This window comes from Dryobates pubescens, chromosome 6 (assembly GCF_014839835.1).
Source record: "Dryobates pubescens isolate bDryPub1 chromosome 6, bDryPub1.pri, whole genome shotgun sequence".
Lineage (NCBI taxonomy): Eukaryota > Metazoa > Chordata > Aves > Piciformes > Picidae > Dryobates > Dryobates pubescens.
The window spans coordinates 42,765,187-42,785,182 of NC_071617.1; the positions used below are offsets into that span (position 1 = coordinate 42,765,187).

The following is a 19,996-nucleotide window of genomic DNA, read 5'->3' on the forward strand; positions in this document are numbered from 1 at the left end:
AGTAAAAAATTGACTTCATTACCTAAATTCTGATAGCATAAAAAGAGTGAGGGCATCTGATAAGTTAATGTGAAAATGACCACGTAGGCTTAAATCACATGGAAAGTTAGTATACACTGCTCACACACAAGTCCTATGCTTTTGAAAAAGCTGAAGTTCCTCAAATTCACATGGGCTTTGCAGGATTTTTTCAATCCAGTGCAATTGCACTTAAAAAATAAATCTGTAAAACAACTAAAATTTTGCCTCTACCATCAACTCTGTATTGAAGGACACAGAAGCAAAATATTTTAACTGCAGAAAGCTTCACTCATTTCAGAAGACTATAGGTCTAGCCATTAACCAAAAAAACAACAACACACCCAAACAAACCCAAACCCCTGCACATTCTCATCCTCCCTCCAAAACTAGACACTGCATAACTTGAGGAAATCCCCAGACAGGTTTACAGTGGATTTTTTTTGGAGGAAACAAAACCAAACCAACCCCAAAACAAAACCCAAACCCCCAAACAAAATCCACACACATTTGATTTTTAGTTTCAGTATGTCAGAGAATTGATCTTCGTAAACATTGTCAACCCAAAGAAATACTGTTAAATCTTACTTTTTTAAAGCTTCATCAGAAGAGTTAACACACCTGCAAGTCTCCTCCGAGTTTCACCAATAGTCAAAGAACCATGAAAGCCAAAGCAGCTTTCATTTGCAAACCACTGTCAATAACAAGAAAAGAACAGTTGCAAAATCTACAATCTAAGTAGCCTGGGAGCTAACAAGCCTGATTTCTCATTAGTACAGTCTTCAAGTCTGCAAATGAAAGTAAGTTTTTTTGGGGTAGTAAAATACCAGGGGCAAAGGATGACTGAAATATTACACATTGTTTGGAAGGGTGCTGAAGACAGAACAGTGTTGTTCAGTCACTCTGTAACAGCTTGGTGCACCTGTATCTCAAGCGCTCATGTACAGTTCTGGTCCTCACATCTCTAGAAATGCACAAAATAGGGTACAAAGAAAATCAACTAAAATCATAAAGGCAACAGAGCAGATGGAATCATACAGGAAGTGGTTGAGGGGTCTATGCTTGACATTGCCAAAACCTTAGTATGAGTGCAAAAGGTGAACACAGTGTTGTTATTCACCAGATGCCACAGCACTGGAACTAGAAGACACAAAGTAATGAAGATATTGTCTAAATGTGTAAAATACTTCATTTTGCAGTGGCTAATGAGCTTTTGGAATTTGCTACCACTAGAAGCAGTTAGAAACAGCCCTACCACATAAGGACCTTATATAAATGAACAGATAAGAAACCTATGAACATACACTAACACCATTAGAGGAGCATAAGGAGAAGAGAACACAGAGGATGCTTGTGCTCACAGGCCCTTCCTGACCAGCACCTCCTGCTCTTGGGGTCAGAGACAGGACACCAAGTGAGATGCCTGTTGATCTTGTACAACAGGGCACTCATGTTAATGAGAATGGAGCTTGATTAGCCTATTTTGCAATTAAAAGAGACAAGATAATTGAATTGAACCGAATACAGACTCAGAAATCAATATTTAATACACCTTCCATCTCTGCCATTATTCTCCAGTACAAACAACAAAGAAAATAGTATGGAAAAAAGTAATCAAGTCACCACTTTACTGATCACCAATGATGTTACTTAAACTACCTAAACATTTCCAAGATCTTTATTACATCTGCAGGACTTACTTGTCCTAATCTTACAAATGAAAAAGCAGTAAGAATGTAGAATCTGGTGTTTTATATAGACCACTCTCTCTCTCTCCAAGAAGAAATTACAAATAATAAGAACCACCTCTTCCAGGGGCAGACTAAAAATGTTAAATCACATGTGGTTCCCCCATAACTACCACTACTGTAAAATAAATACATATGTATATAAAAACATTTCACTTGCACTGATTTTCCCCCCCACCAAAAATGTATTCTCTGTGTGTGATCTCTCTTTTCCATTGCTTTCTTTACTTCACTTACTCATTTACCATGCTTTCACACACTTTCCAATGTCTTATTTCCTATAAATTTGATTCTCAACAGCACCCAATTTGTTCATTTTCATTTAGTGGTCTTTTCAGAATGATTTTGATTTCCAAGTCTTTGTGTCCTACCATCTTCCATATTAGGGGGCAAATATTCCTTTTGTGGAACAGAAAACAGCTGACTCATATGAAACAACCGGTCTAATCCTCCCAACACACTGGAATGAGGGAAATCAAGTACAGTTCAAGCTCAAGAAGCTTAAGCTCAACAGTAGTTCTCCAAGCTTCTTTTCAGGAGAAAAAGGACACTGAATAAAGCTTTTCACATTAATGGCTTTGGAATTCATACAATGATTTATACCTTTCCAACGTGCTACACAAAAGAACTTGAGGTTTGTGAACAAAGAAATAAGTCTAACTGCAGACAAATTTGTTTTACTATAAAATTTTTTATGTCATACAAATTATTCCACAACTGAGACTGGCCTAGTGTTGGTTAACAGATGGCTTTACAAACTATGAAACTGGAAAGTGAAGCCACATAAGTCCGTTACTTGGTTTTACGTACACTGTTTGAATATTCATAACATGTGTTTGTATGTGTGGTAGTGTTTCAGACACATCAACAAATTGTGCCCATTATCTACTGAGAAATGGGGGAAAAGAGAAATGCTTTATACACTGGCATGAAATTACTTCAACAGATGGCCACCACTGATCAACAAAGTGAAATAAAACACAATTCTCACAAATTTGTCAAAACAAGATTTCCTTTTCTTGGAAAAGTCTGTCACTGTAAACATATATAGGGCAAGTTTTCGTAGTTAATTCCAGCTTTTGAAGTGCAGCAGAAACCACACAAAAGCATGTATTAAAAAACAAAAAAGACTGTTGAAGATGATTTTTAAACACAGATGTGTCTTATGCAACATTAATTTCAAAATACAACTTGCTATAGAACTATGATGAACAACTTGCTAATTCAGTGTTTAGGTGTATCTTTATGCACCACTGTCAGACTGACTAGCTACTGGTGATTTTCACCTATGACAGATCTCTTCTATGATGTGAAACAGCTTGACAACAGACCTAGAAGCAACTAACAGTTCAAGAAACTCATGACTACATCATGATTCAGAATACATAGGAATTCTAGCACTACCACCAACCCCCCTGCTTATTATTACATCAAACATGAGAAATAAATAATTCAGATATTTTTAAAAGTTGCTTCTTCTACACTATACATCCAAAAAAAAGAATATACTAGATTTGAGGTTTTAATTCATATGCCCCAAAAAATGCACTGGCAGGCTCTCTCTCATTTCTCAGGTATTTCTACACAAGCCATACTGACCCTTCTCAACACATTTTTTCAGACAAATATTCATTTTCAGAGGATGAGCTGTCTGGCAGGTTGTCACCAACAGCTTAAATGCACACTAGCTTTTTTTGCTTTTCCTCAAAGCTGAGTTGGACTCTTCAGGTTAGGATAACTGAAATTGCTATGGCAAAGACAGAAAAGAACTTCAGAAAAAGAAAACCCTGCCTTGATAAAGTTCTAGATGAAAAATGTTATTGATTACACCTGTAGAGCTTCTGTATCACTAGGACCACATTTGAAGCTGAAATTAGAAGTGTAAGCTTAAGATCAAAAGTGTACATAACTTGAAATGAAGAAAGGGATCTTTTAAATCAATAAACACTCTGTCCTAGACAATGCAATAGCTTTCTTGATCCTGTGTAGATGGTCTAATTGTTTGAAAAACCTGAGACCTTATCTAAGGAAAAGGAAGAAATGTCAGACTGACTATACATTGGAAAAAGAATAAATTTAAGGACCGATAGAAAGGCAGTAAAACACCTCCTAGCTACTAAAATGGAGACTTCAGGAAATCATTTTCTTGTCTTTCACAAAGTTAAAAAATGAGGTATTGGAAACATGCCAATAAAGATTTCTCAGTACAATATCCTCTAGCAGGAGTAGTGCTTCTCCCCACCCCCTCCCATAAAAAAACAAAACCAGAAAACTGCATGTCTGCATTGAAAACTGATTTATGATAATAACATCAGTGAAAACTCTCAAAGGTCTGGAGTGACATTTCAAAGCTGTTCTCTTTGAGTACTGTTTCTTTAATACATATCAAGGTAATTTTTTACTTCTGTCTCTGGTCTTTAAATTATCATTGCATTGCATACAGTATTAGAATTTTTGAAAAGTATTTTAAGATTTCAGTTACCTGGAAATGATGAAAAGCTAATCTGTACTGTGCACTAAGGACTGGGTATTTTTCTTAAACTCTGAAATGCCAGCATATCTGCACAGTTGGAAATAAAATATTCACACAGCAGTCGACGCTTCCCAAAGTGCCATACCAATAAAATAAATAATCAACAAGTTGCCTGTGCAACCATTTCTATTTTTCAAGTGCAGTAACTAAGGTAAAGATGGTTTCAGTTTAATCATTCCATTTTCAAGACCTCCTTTTATAAGGATATTAATGTCTTAGTGTTGGAAAAAAATTTGAAGTGTTTTTCTATGGTTTTTAGCCTGTATTTTTCAGTTAGGCCAGTGAGTGATGCAGTGTGATTGCATTTTCAGTTGAAGCAACATTCAAAAGGTTTTTTTTCCTATGGTTATGTGCTTTTTCTGAACACCTCCATTCTCTACTGGGGAAGGCAGAGGATGCAGAACTGCTTGCTTGAAAAAAGCCAGTGCAAAATTAGACCTGCAGACACAGATTTCTTTTCAGTTTATCTCCAGTACCTGGGACTGCTTCAATTGATTTTTTCCTTGTTTGTTTCTTAAATTAAACCACATTTGCAACATCTTTTAGTAAATTATTATCCACAATGTTTTCACCAAACACAGGAAAACTGCAAAATGGTTATCTACTACAGATAAGGATATCAGAGACCTACTAGTAAGGCTGAAAGTGAGACACTGCTGCTTAATCAGTAGCGAATTTCAATGAGTGAGCCTCCCAAGCAGAAAGGAAAACAAAATGACTGCACAATCATCAGTACAAAGCACGGGTATCTAAGGCAGCCCCAAGAACAGGACTAAACAAAGTCTTGCCTAACCTATACTTGAATAATCATATCTCTCCGTATGTTACTACATACAAACTAATTGTGCACAGCTACCAAAATCTCATAGTTTAGCACTGTGTTAGCACTGAAACATTTACTCTTTTTTACACCTTGCTTTTTTCAGTGCTCAGGGTCCACAACTTAATTTGTCTCCACTCAGGCAGATCATTACAAATCATGTAATCATTAGTAGCTAGAACTGCTGAAGCACTGAACAAAAACCCCCTCCCAACATTATCACTGCTGCATAAAAGGAAAGTGAAGACATTCTGTCTGCACTAATAAATACATTTAACACACCTTCTCAAGTAAAAAATTCAACACCACACTTTCTATATCAGCCAAGTACTTTAATCAAAACACAGAGAACTTAGACATATTATAACACAACTAATTCAACCTACTAGCATCAGAAAAATCTCAGTGGGGTTTGATTTAAAGCAAAACAAAACCAAGAAAAAGATAATGCTTAATTTTCCACATTTAAACATTATTCTATAGACATCTATCAGTTCTTTTACTAGAAACATAATTGAGACTTTCCTTCTGATTTAACGTTCCATCTCTGTACTTTCTCTATAGCAAAAAATAGCAAATCAGAATGATTTCATAAATCTGGGTACTTTAGTACACAAGCACAACATACACTAGGAATAACAGCTTCACTAGAGCAGTTTAAGCAGAAAATAATTAAGTCTTCTAAACTTTTATTACAGTGACACCTTGTGGCTACATTTTGCTTATTTTGAGACCTCCGCATTTTTCATTTTCTTGTTATGGTTTTAAAGGAGCTCTTCAAAATTAGGTGAAGTAAAAATATGAAGCTGCAGAACAGAAATGAAAGGATGAATAAAGTGAGAAGGATAAAGCAAAACTCTGCATTGCCTGTTTAAAGATCTTTAGAAGTATTCACATTTATGTAATGTATGTGCACTTTTTATTTCAATAAAATGAGCTGTTGCTTAGAACCAAAGCTCTGAATGCTATTTCAATTTGAAAATCTGCCCTTTTTTAAATGAACCACTGTTGCTTACCCATATTCAAACTGATATCCACATGAGTTATGATAAATACCCTACAAGCAGCTCTTCTATTATTTGTATCACTGATTTTATTTTAAGCATAACAATCCAATACTATCAGGACTATGGACTGCATAAGTGCCACATAAGAAAGCATTAAATTGTTAATATAATCATTAAAATGGTATTAAATTTTTCAAGTCATTGACATAGTAAATAACTAGCTTTATCAAGAGGTATATATTAAAGTATTTTGAAATAGGAAAGAAAAGTATTCACTTAAAAAAACAGCAACAAATCACACAAGGAAAACAAATACACAACTATTCCCTTCCACCCTGCCTGTTAAAAGGCACAGCTGGAATACCTATGAACCCAACGGTTGTTACTTTGACAGGACATGCTTACATGACTGTCTCCCAACTTTCCTCTAAGGAATGTCTCCAGCTCCACATAAAAATTGCTGTAAATGCAAACAATGAAACTAGAATCAAAATAAACTTAAAAAAAAACCCCAACAAACAAAACCACAAACCCCCCACACCATATTAAAGAAGAGAAAATTAATTTTCTTTCTTATTTGTTTTTTCTGCACAGTATATATGGCTATTTGATTTTTAAAGCTGGTGGAATAATGTATTCTGAAATCATTTAAACAAAAGTGTGAAATACAATTACCTCAAAAAAAAAAAATCACAGGTATTATATATAGCACTTTTTCTAACCAAAAAAATCCCTTCCAAATGCAGCACACCCTTTTACCTCTTACACTAAGCTCCAATGCCTAAGAAAATCTTCCTTGTACAAATCAGCTTGTATATAAATCCAGACTACACCCTACAAACAAATCATTGGTGCGTGAGAAAACAGAGAGAATACAGAATTAACCAGGTTGGGAAAGACTTACAAGATCATCAAGTCCAACCCATCACCCAACACCATCTAACCAACTAATCCATGGCACCAAGCACCCCATCCAGTCTCTTCCTAAACACCTCTAGTGATGGTGACTCCACCACCTCCCTGGGCAGCCCATTCCAATGGCCAATCACTTTATGAACTTCTTCCTCACATCCAGCCTAAACCTCCCCTGGTACAACTTGAGACTGTCTGTCACAGGTTGCCTGGGAGAAAAGATCGATCCCCACCTGGCTACATGCACCCTTCAGGTAGTTGTAGACAGCAATCAGGTCTCCCCTGAGCCTCCTCTTCTCCAGGCTAACAAACCCCAGCTCCCTCAGCCACTCCTCAGGGCTTGTGCTCCAAACCCCTCACCAGCTTTGTTGCTCTTCTCTGGACACTTTTGAGCAACTCAACTTCTTAAACTGAGGGGGTCAGATCTTCTCACCTCCTTTTCTTTAAGGAATGTCCGTCTTGGGTCACTACTCTTCCATTTCAGATCAACTGACCTACACAAAGGTTATGGCCAGCAAAAGTTCTTCTGAAGCCATTAAAAGACAAAACTGAGCATGCAAGTACATGACATTTAAAAAAGAAACACCTAGTGTAAATAATCCTATCACATTATTTCCTTGATTCTGTATAATCCATTTCAATGGCTTCATATATACTTTGCCAGGTACAAATGAACTTTCATGGGAAGCACAGTAACACCTCTAACTCTGACACTATTGTGAGTATTCTTCAATGTTCCATATAGCAAAAAGAGTTGTGACAAAGTCATGACACACATAATACAATGACTCATTAAGGAGACTGAACCAGTCCTAATTCATTCTAGTATGAATTACTTAAGAACTAACTGCCAGAAGGCTGCACTTTTCCCAGTTAGTATGAAAGAGGTAGTGCTTGTAGATTTGGAAAGGGAAAGATTCACTTGAGAGAAGAGTGAAATGTTGGTTTTTGGGGGGGTTGGTTGTTTTTTAAAAAAAAGCCAACCTGCATACACATAAATACAACATACACTCCATCAATTTTCATGCCAATGGAAATGTCTGAACAGCTTCTTAAACTCAGGTGAACATGTTAGTTTAGCCCTTGACAGCTTTTCTCCTCTATAACTAATATTTAGGTGAATGGTAACTCAAAAAGGCAAATAACCTTGCCTAATGTTACTGGGCTCATATTCTCTTTATAATCTGTATTTGAACACTTGCTCCAGTGTATCAGACACAAACAGGCCGTCCTTCAGCAATGTGTACAGTATCTGGCATGCTCTATCACAGTATAACTAAGGTTGGAAGAGATCTTGAGGATTATCGAGTCCAACCTGTCTCCAGAGACCTCACGACTAGACCATGGCACCAAGTGCCACGTCCAATCCCCTCTTGAACACCTCCAGGGATGGTGACTCCACCACCTCCCTGAGCAGCACATTCCAATGACGAACGACTCGCTCAGTGAAGAACTTTCTCCTCACCTTGAGTCTAAACCTCCCCTGGTGCAGCTTGAGACTGTGTCCCCTTGTTCTGGTGCTTTGAAAAAAGGTGTGCAAATAAAAACACAGCTAATGACCCTCACCTCTAGCTCTTTGCTGCTCCTCAAAATGTTGTCATCCTGTACAGTGATGACAAAAACCAGCATGAGCTAAAAACACTTCTTGAAATAAATTAAAAAAACCCAAAAGAACCAAACAAAAACCATATCACCTTTTCCAAACCTATAGAGGTAAGAAACTGTACTGTGAAAGATACTTAGTCCACCATTTTCTGCTGAAAATGCACACATCTTTAAAATAATTGCTGCAGGATTCCCTAAGTGGTCGGTGCAAAGAGATTGTGTGTGTCACTAAGACAGAAAGTGTATAAATGTGAAGACTAATAGCAAGAAGACAGAGCAAAGCACAACACTTGCAAAGCACTCCTCTCCACTGTAACCTATGAATAAGAAAATGTTGGCACTGGGACTCAGGAGTACACAACAGAAGAAGTGCTGAGCACATATGAAAACATGACTACTTTTGGATGTGAAGAGATGTACTGATTAATCTAGTGCTTGCATGCTAGCACATGCAAGCTCTTTGCTGAGCTACAATATTGTTTTTTCATCATCTGTGGATAATCTGATAACAATTTCTTTCTAGACAGAGTACATGAAGCATTTAAAACATATCTGCCCTTTGATAAACATGCATATCTTAACCGTAAAAACAGAATGCCAAAGAATACATTCTGACATTCTCATATTAGCTCATACTTTAAATCTCACAACACTAAAGATTATCTCTTTCAGATGACAAAAAAAAAAAAAAAGCTGTTCATTTTAGGATTTGTTTTGGATATGCTATTATGCTAGAAATAACTACTTTAACTCAATTAAGTAAATAAACTACTTTAAATACATAATCACAAACCCCTGAAATTAGGGACAGTTAAAAACAATTTAGTACCCTTCTCTTCATTCTAAATAGTCTTCATTAAAAGCCACATATAGGCCTGAATCTATTGGGGTCCCTCAGGGGTCAGTACTGGGACCAGTACTACTCAGTACTATCCATCAACAACCTGGATAAGGGAACAGAGAGCACTGTCAGCAAGTCTGCTGATGACACAAAACTGGGAGGAGTGGCTGACACACCTGAAGGCTGGGCTGCCATTCAGCAGGACCTAGACAGGCTGGCGCTTTGGGCAGGGAGAATTTATTGGAACACGGTAAGGACGAGTGTAGAGTCATGCACCTGGGAAAGAACAACCCCATGGAGCAGTACAGGTTGGGGACTGACCTGTCAGAGAGCCGCACAGAGGAAAGGGACTTGGGGTTCCTGGTGGATCATCATGAGCCAGCAATGTGCCCTTGTGGCCAAGACGGCAAATGGTATCCTGGTGTGTATTAGAAGGGGTGGTGTTAGTAGGTCGACAGAGGTTCTCCTCCCCTTCTGCTCTGCCCTGGTGAGGCTGCACCTGGAATATTGTGTCCTGTTCTGTGCCCCTCACTTCAAGAAGGCCAGGGAACTGCCTGAAAGAGTCCAGCACAGGGCCACAATGATGATTAAGGAAGTGGAACATCTTCCCTACGAGGAGAGACTGAAGGAGCTGGGGCTCTTTAGCTTGGAGAGGAGCAGACTGAGAGACCTCATTAATGTTAATAAGCATTTGAAGGGCGAGTGTCAGTAGGATGGACCCAGGCTCTTCACACCAATATTCAATGATAGAACAAGGGCCAATGGGTGCAAGCTGGACCATGGGAGGTTCCACATGAACATAAGGAAAAAGTTTTTCACTGTGATGGTGTCAAAACCCTGGAACAGGCTACCCAGAGAGGTTGCAGAGTCTCCCCTGGAGACACTCAAATCCCACCTGGGCACATTCCTGTGTGACCTGCTCTGGCAGGGAGGTTGGACTAAATGATCTTTCAAGGTCCCTTCCAACACCTTAACGTTCTGTGATATAAAAGAATCAAATACAAGTATGTACATATATATAGCCTCTCTCACTCAAAGCCTCATTTCTGGAGATCATGTGGTCCAAATCCCTGATGGAAGTAGAGCCAATCTTCAAGTTAGACCTAATTTTATTTATATTAATATTAAAAAATTAAAAATACAAAGTTCTTGAAGTGGAAGTCCTGAAAAAAATGTCAGCAATTTTAGGGCTGTAATTGGGTATGTAATAGGTGAAAAAAACCCCCACAACAGAAAAACAACAGCAAACTGTAGCTACAGTATTTTTATGTTTGTCTAGCAAATGTGCTCTTACTATAACACAGGCTTCAATTCACTGATGTAAAGAGAGATTACAGAACAGCCTTATCTAAACTACCCTGAATTATAATGTTGACTCATAACTGAGAACTTATATTGCCTTAAGGTTACTCCTCCATAACAATAAGTACTCGTAAAATTATGCTGCTACATGACTTTCTTTTTAGTTCTTTTACTTGTCCTTTAAAAGCACCTCCAGGGAATTCTCTACCATTTTGTGGATATGATAATGAGGAACAAAGATTTACAGAAAATACTGTGAATAATGGAGCAGTACAGGAAAAATTAGAGGCATGAAGAGGGAAATCAAAGCTGTAGTTACTGCATAGTCAAAATACCTGCTAAAATATAACTGCAAGGGGGTGGTTGCCAGATGTGCTTCTGCATGCATTTAAGAAAATGTGTAGCTATGGATACAAAACCACCACATGAAATGTGACTCCCTCCTGCTAATTTGTTCTTCCAATAGAAGGCAAGTCACTTATGGAGGATTAAGACATCACTGGAAAGCCAGAACGTAGCAGTAGTCCTTTTGTGCCAAAAATGAGCACTTCCTAAACTCTGGAATGACTTTCTCCCCTCCACTCCTCCCTCTCTGCAGTTGCAGTGCAAGGCTATAGAGCCTTCACCAAAACAGACCAATGAGGCTCTCAAAACATAGCACACACAGACACACACAGATGAAGACAGCTGACATGGGGATGACAAACAGATCAACTGATGCTGAAACAGAGAAAAATTACTTTTAGACAAGTCTTTTGAAAGAAGATTAAGGGAAGTCCCACCATAGCAACCTAGACCTCTTCAAAGCTTCTTGGTAACGGGATAGAAGCAAAAAAGCTGTCCTTGCCAACAACCCATCCATTTCACATCATGGTAAGGTCACGCACATACAAAAAACCGTAACCCCAAGATAAGTAAAACACTTACAAACTCCATAAGCCATTTCATCATTGCTAGATGATCTATGACAGATACCTTTCAGCACAACACAAACTAAGGAACAGTGACAGCTATTCCAGAAAGAGAAAACAGTAAAATCAGAATCAGGAAATAAACTTCAAGTCAGTTACATTCAGTATGAACTTACCAATGGAGAGGGAAGCTGAGAAAGTTTTCTGAAAAGGAGACACACACAACTGACCCACCAGATTCTCCCCACAGACTACAACTGCTTGCCAGTACTCCCAGGTTGCAGAGCAGGGGGGGTGGGGAAAACAACAAAAACCACCAAACACAAAACCCACACCAGAGAAAGAGATTGTTCTTTGAGAAAAAGAAAGCATTTCCCCTTCTTGGGGATTCCAAGAGCTGCTGGCTGATTAAAAAATTGTTACTACAGTATAGTGCATTTCCTCTTTGTGTCTAAGACCTAAAACCTAATATCTTCAGCATCTACAGATTGTGGCCTCTTTATTCATAAGCTCAATTCAATGTTTTGGGTGAGTCAATTTCTATGTGAGCATAAGCTCTGTCCAGCATTTCCAGCACATACAGTAAAAAGACATCATCCCATCCACAATTATTAAACTCATCTATCTGCCTTGGTTTACACAGACTGTTGCTGAAACCTCCTCAGCTCTAACTCCCACATTTCACAACTGTTTAAAACACTCTTTGAATGCAACAGCAGACAAAAATATAAAGTACATAACCCCACATTTTTAACTTCTATAGCAAGTACGTAAATGCATTTAAAACATTTTGGCAGTGAGGGAATGATGTTTACAACTGAGTGGAAAAAAAATAATAAATGGCTCAGCTCAGAGGACAAGTGAGTGTAACTGTGTAACTCAGAAGAAAAAGAAAGATATATAGTTAGAGGCACTATAGAGTTTTCAAAACAGGATGTTTGGGGTTTTTTGGTTTTTTAAAGATGAAAGTTGTATATATTGCACATTATCAGAAATACATAATGCAGCATCAAAATCTAGCAACTTACTCTTGTTCTATATCATTTAATGGTAGCCATGCAATGTTACACTGATGAACTAACCTGCAGACACGGGCAGGAAAATACAGGTTCTGCCAGGAACGACAGAGGTATTTAGAGTGATCGATAACCCGAATCCAGTCTAACTCATCCATGGACACTTCAATGTAGTAGGAATAAGACCTATGGATTGTCAAAAAACACTGGTTAGAAATACAAGCAGTCACATGTTAGGTATTAAATTTTACATTTTCTTCTGGATTCTCAGTTATGCTGAAAAGAAGGCTATTTGTTCCTACTCACAAACCTGTATCTAAGATGTGTAGAGGAGGTCTGTGTTTTCAAACAAGCTTTAAAAATTAATTCACACTCAGTTACATTACATCCTGCTGGGCCCCATGCCCTTTAATATCTTTATTGATGATCTGGATGAGGGGATGGAGTCTATCATCAGCAAATTTGCAGATGACACCAAGCTGGGGGCAGGTGTTGATCTGTTAGAGGGTAGGAGAGCTCTGCAGAGGGACCTCGACAGGCTGGACAGATGAGCAGAGACCAACGGCATGAGATTTAACACATCCAAGTGTTGGGTTCTACACATTGGCCACAACAACCCCATGCAGAGCTACAGGCTGGGGTTGGAGTGGCTGGAGAGTGGCCAGGCAGAAAGGGACCTGAGGGTACAGGTTGACAGTAGGCTGAACATGAGCCAGCAGTGTGCCCAGGTGGCCAAGAAGGCCAATACCATCCTGGCCTGCATCAGGAATATTGTGGCCAGCAGGAGCAGGGAGGTCATTCTGCCCCTGTACTCAGCACTGGTTAGGCCACACCTTGAGTCCTGTGTCCAGTTCTGGGCCCCTCAGTTTAGGAAAGATGTTGACTTGCTGGAAGGTGTTCAGAGAAGGGCAACAAAGCTGGGGAGGAGTTTGGAGCACAAGCCCTATGAGGAGAGGCTGAGGCAGCTGGGGTTGTTTAGCCTGGAGAAGAGCAGGCTCAGGGGAGACCTTATTGCTCTCTACAACTACCTGAAGGGAGGTTGTAGATAGGCAGAGGTTGGTCTCTTCTCCCAGGCAACCAGCACCAGAACAAGAGGACACAGTCTCAAGCTGCACCAGGGGAGGTTTAGGCTGGATGTTAGGAAGAAGTTCTTCATAGAGAGAGTGATTGGCCATTGGAATGGGCTGCCCAGGGAGGTGGTGGAGTCACCATCACTGGAGGTGTTTAGGAGGAAACTGAATGGGGTGCTTGGTGCCATGGTTTAGTTGATTAGATGGTGTTGGATGATCGGTTGGACTCGATCTCGAAGGTCTTTTCCATCCTCGTTTATTCTATTCTATAATTTTTCAGAATGACTTAAAATATCCTAACACAATCTACACTAATTATACCACTGTCTCTCAAAAAAATACAACGGAGACTTTCCACTCAGTCATACAAATAAATAATCACTTTTATTCCTTCTGTAAGGAATAAATCTAAACACCAGTGATAGAGTTATTTCTATTCCCATATGAATAAACAAAAAAAACATTTAGTAGGTCAAAACTGCAAATTCAAATCCTTCACTAGAAATAAATTTATGATCATTTCCTCACTGATGTTATTCACTTCAGACTCCTTTGGTTTTTCATGATACACTGTTAATTCAGTCGCCAATTACTTACACATCCCAAAATTATCTCAGCAAAACTAAAGAAAAAAAAATTAAAAAAAAAAAAAATCACCAACAGAATCTGTGTCCTCCTTATGCTTATCAGTTATGTCTACCTTATTTGCTGTTAGAAGGAAAATGCAAACAGAAAATTAAAATGTACAGAGAGGAGGAGGCTCAGGGGACACTTATTGCTGTCTACAACTACCTGAAGGGAGGTTGTAGCCAGGTGGGGGTTGGTCTCTTCTCCCAGGCAGCCAGCACCAGAACAAGAGGACACAGTCTCAAGCTGCACCAGGGGACATTTAGGCTGGATGTTAGGAAGAGGTTCTTTACAGAAAGTGATTAACCATTGGAATGGGCTGCCCAAGGAGGTGATTAGGAAGAGACTGGATGGGGTACCTGGTGCCATGGTTTAGTTGATTAGATGGTGTTGGGTGATAGGTTGGACTCTATGATCTCAAAGGTCTTTTCCAACCTGGTTAATTCTATTCTATTCAAAAGCCACTGCTATTTTCATAGTACACCTACAACAGTAATACTCAGAATGGAACAGAAACTCCATTTGTGATCATCAAATCAGGAAATCTTTCAGAACACATCATTACACTTAACATACAAGTCTGTGACACTGACAGGCATTTCAATAGCACCATGTTAGCTCCTATCCTCCTTTCACAGTGACCTCTAAAAAAAGTTTGTTTACATAGCTCTACATAGACCTTTTTTGTTAAACTTTAGTGCCCTTGTTAACATCTTCAATTTTTGCTGAGGACTTCAAGGACTAGATGTCTAAAGCTGTATTGTTTAAAAAGTCCTAAGAAGTTAGACAACACTATTAATCGCAGAATCATAAAGTGTTAGGCATTGGAAGGGACCTCCACAGATCATTATTACTGTTCTATGCATATGTGACCAAACAAGGCTCCAGCATTTTAGAGTACAAGCAGGTTTGATCCAAAAGTTATTGTCCGTCCTCTGTGTGGTGATAATCCAGAGATTTTCACACCACCATCACAGCACTAATCTAAATATGTAGCCAATATACAACATGATTTTTTGTGTTTCTTTCTGAAGGTACCAAGCAAAGAAAAATTATCTCAAAAATTACAGTTCCATTATGCACACCACTAAGTCTTTTACTTTTTTTAAGGACAGCATATTTTTTTTACAGAGTAAAATTGGAGAGCTACTCTCCACAGCACTTTCATATGCAAGATTCCTCTGTCTGGCCCTGTATTCCCTATATTCTTCCATTAAGCAGGCAAAGATAGCAATAAATTCCCTTTTCTAAGCCTTCTCCTCTTAAAACAGCAAGTTCTTTCAGCATCTCCTTGTACATTTTATGTACTCAAGCCCTCATCATCTTGTGTCCTGATGAACTCATTCCAGTATGTCAATATCTTATGCTGAGGATCCTACAAATGGACCAATGCCTATAAATACTTCCTTTCCCACTTTTCATAGACAGTTGTGCTACTGGGATAGGGGGTGCAGCCTGACCATTCCAGTACTACATCCAGTAAGAAGCAAAAGAAAATCCAATTGCAAGCTTTCTACAGAAGACAGAAAAAAATTCAGGATGACACAGAAAAAAGATCCTATACCCACTCAATATTTTATGAAGGCACAAATCTCTAGAGTAGAGGTTCAACTTGACTGATATTCTGCCAGCAACAACGGTTTCTTCTACAAATTTCAGAGGAGGGCAAAGGACATCAAGGAACAAATATTTTTTAGTAAGTTGTCCCAAGGAGAAAGGTTTTACTCTCGAGTTTCAGCAGCTGCCAATTGATGTCTTACAGATGAAGGCATTTTACCGGCTATAAGCTCTCTGGAATTGCTAGAAATTCTTGATTATGGAGCCATAAAATTGATTAATGGAGCAGAACATCTTCCTTAAGAGGAGAGACTGAGGGAGCTGGGGTTATTTAGTTTAGAAAGGAGATGACTAAGGGGTGACCTCATTAATGTTTATAAATATGTAAAGGCTAAGTGCCAAGAGGCACAAAGGGCAATGTGTGGAAGCTGAGGCAAAGGAAGTTCCATGGAAACACAAAGAGAAATTTTTTTTCTCTGTGAGGGTGATAGAACTCTGGAACAGGCTGCCCAGAGAGGTTGTGGAGTCTCCTTCTCTGGAGATATTCAAGATTCACCTGGATGCGTTCCTGTGTGATCTGGTATAGGTAATCCTGCTCTGGCAGGCGGGTTGGACTAGATGATCTTTTGAGGTCCCTTCCAACCCCTAACATTCTGTGAAACATTCCATCAATGTCTGGCCTGTAAAGACGTAAAAAAAATGCTTTCTACAAAACAACTAGAATATTATTCTTCAAACTAAAATAAAAGTAAACTAAGTAGCAAACAGAAGACAACAATTTAAATTATGTAAACTTTCATTAGCAATATAAAATAATGAAGACAGAAAATATGCTGAAATGTTAAGAGGTAGTTCAGTATCACAAAATACAGTCGGGAGTGTAAGTAACCAAAACTGCACGTAAAAAACCAGGGTGTTTTTAAATAAATTCTGTCATTGTTCTTTCCAACACTGTATCATGCTGGGTTTATGTGCTCTCCCCACCACGGGCAGGAATAAAACACTCAGACAAACGGATTGCAAAAGTGATGAAAGTTTAAATAGAAAGCAGTGAATGTTACAGAAAACCCAAAGCGCAGTGACAAAGAAAGATCCCAAAGCAAACCCAGAGGCATCCCATTCCCACCTGAGGGTACACCGAGACCCTCAGGGCTCCTTCTTCCCCCTCCCTCTGCTGGGCTAGTCTCAGCTGGCCAGGCCTGAGACTGCCCATCCCCCTGTGGCCTTGGGCCTAGCCAGGCCCAAAGCCAGGAGGCATCTCCCCCAGTTACCGGCTGGCAGAGGAGGAAGAAAAGAGAAAGTGCTAGACCCCGCACTGGATCTTATAGTGGTGCAAGGAATTATGGTAGGAAATACACACAATTTCCTGCGTCCATCCCTCTGGGCTGGATTTCTGGACACAGGAAATGAACACATCAGGGGGCACGCAGCTCAAACTGCAACAGTTTATAAAATATTTAATTATTTTTTCACACTGCTGTATTACCACCAGTGGAAAATGCTTTACCTTCACTTCTTATGTCAACTTGGCACCTACCGACTATCTCTGTCCCACAGGAGTATTCGGATGTGGTTGATTATTGATGGCTGGCCCAGTTTGATTTCAATTCCAGAACGGCAGTCGTCATCAATCGGATGTCGAGAGAAGCCATGATCCAAGTCATAGTTCTGAGTATCCCCATCTAATAATGCAGATTTCAGCTCCCCTTTTACTACCTGTGCTCCATACTTCATCGTTGCAATATTTTCCCCTGGTACTAAGACAAAAAAGGAAAAAAAACTCTTGAAGTTTTACACTCGCATGTTGCAAATTTGATGTTCTGAACATCAACTGTACTAGGTCAGAACAAAGATTTATTGCCAGTATCCTTTCTTGTCCACAAACATATGCTCAAGGAAAACAAAAAAGAAATAACAATCAAAAACAGAACGAGAGGCATTTTAGAAATTTTGTGTCTGCCATTTAATTTGATGCCCCCTATGGTTTTTTATGGTAATAATGAGTACTGATAATAGGGGCCCTTTCTGGGCCCCTCAGTTTAGGAAAGATGTTGAGTTGCTGGAATGTGTCCAGAGAAGGGCAACAAAGCTGGGGAGGGGATTGGAGCACAAGCCCTCTGAGGCTGAGGGAGCTGGAGTTGCTTAGCCTGGAGAAGAGGAGGCTCAGGAGAGACCTTCTTGCTGTCTACAACTACCTGAAGGGAGGTTGTAGCCAGATGGGGGTTGGTCTCTTCTCCCAGGCAACCAGCACCAGAACAAGAGGACACAGTCTCAAGCTGCACCAGGGGAGGTTTAGGCTGGATGTTAGGAAGAAATTCTACACAGAGAGAGTGATTGGGCATTGGAATGGGCTGCCCAGGGAGGTGGTGGAGTCACCATCACTGGAGGTGTTTAGGGGGAGACTGCATGAGGCACTTGGTGCCAAGGTTTAGTTGATTAGATGGTGTTGGGTGATAGGTTGGACTTGATGATCTCAAAGGTCTTTTCCAACCTGGTTAATTCTATTCTATTCTATGTATTGCCTATATCCTCAGTCCCTTTCATGATTTTTCACAATTCTACTGCACCTTCCTCATCCAACTATCACTTTCAACCTGGTTTTAAAGTTTTGGTCATTTGAGTCTCTCACTGTGATCAACTTCTAACCACAGCTCTAATACTTTATTTTTTGATCTTCCCAATTCTTTTATTCTAGTATCAGCCAGAGTATTTTGGTTCTTTGAAGTAGAATTAAGTTAAAAATCACACAAAATATTTATAATGTAGATGCATTATGAATTTGCATAGTGGCATATAGAGTGGCATAGCTATACAATCTATTTTGATAGGTATGCAAGCTTCCAGTGCTTTGCAAAGCTAAACACTCCTGAAAGAAATGGGAGACTTGGCTACTTGACCCAGCATGGTTCAACGCAAGATTTTTAGGACAGTATTTCACAGTAATAAACCCATTATATAGCTGAGGATAATGATTCCTAACTCTTAACCAGAAAACAAATCATTGGTGAATCATCCTGTTAAAAAAAAAAAAATTAAATTAACAGTCTTGTTTGAGAAGAGAACCTAGAACACATGATCTGAAAGCTAAACGATGAAAAGCTGCCCCTGCACAGCTCAGGCAGGCAGGCAACACAACTATGAATTTTAACAGGATGTTAAGTTTAACATCTAAAGAATAGAATTTGAAGCAGTAAAATATTAAGTGTTGTAGCACTACTACCTAAAATAGCACAAGTATGAAACGATGTGGTCATCGATGTTTGCATAAACAGAACAAGTCCCAAGAGCATGAACTAGTACTAAAACAACATTGAAATTCCATGCTCTAAAAGTCTGTGATTTTGATGAAGCTCAAAACTTTGAGATTGGGACCATACTGAGACATAAATATGCAGGAAAAAAAAGTGCAAAAAACCCATTGCTTTAGTTTTTCAAATTTATCTACTGCACTGCCAATGGAATGCCTTGCATGAAGACTTTCACAATATTCCAATATTAAATTCCTGTTTAAATATTACTATCTGTCATTTCCAAACGAGAACAAAGGAGACAGACAGTTCTGAGACAGCATTTATTTTGAGAGTTCATCCTACATGACTGACAGACTACAGTGCAGACCCTCAAAGAACATTTTAACTTTATTCTTTGGTGACGGGCAAATACTCTAGATCACACACTAGATAGCAAAGTAACAGTATCTTTCTGAAGGTCAGTGTTAGATAATCTTTTTGAATTAACAGAAAGCACAAAAGTCAGACAAAAGGCTTCTCACTTTTCAGACTTCCATTAATACAGTTTTGGAAGACTTGTTTATACTAAAAAGTAAGAGAAAAATCAAAAGTAATGGAGAAAATGTGAATACCTTCGTAAGTAGAAAACAAGCCCACATCAACATAAAATCAGTTAAATACCATATATTCCACAGCTAAGGCACTTTTGTTTTCAATGCTTTTGCACAAGTTTTTCTATTAAAATAGCACCTCCTCTAGGAAAACACACTTATACAACATTCAGGTTTGAGCCATATGT

General features: G+C 39.0%; 1 protein-coding gene across 3 annotated transcripts in view; it reads right to left on the minus strand.

Annotated features, from left to right (window-relative positions):
- BTBD9 (BTB domain containing 9) overlaps positions 1-19,996 on the minus strand; it is a 128,537-nt gene that overhangs the window by 97,711 nt on the left and 10,830 nt on the right. For all 3 annotated transcript variants that reach the window (XM_054162419.1, XM_054162416.1, XM_054162417.1), the window contains 2 exons: positions 17,505-17,724; positions 12,780-12,899 (listed from right to left, as the gene is read on the minus strand). In XM_054162419.1, the coding sequence (XP_054018394.1) occupies positions 12,780-12,899; positions 17,505-17,724 (340 nt within the window). The remainder of the gene's footprint in view (positions 1-12,779; positions 12,900-17,504; positions 17,725-19,996) is intronic.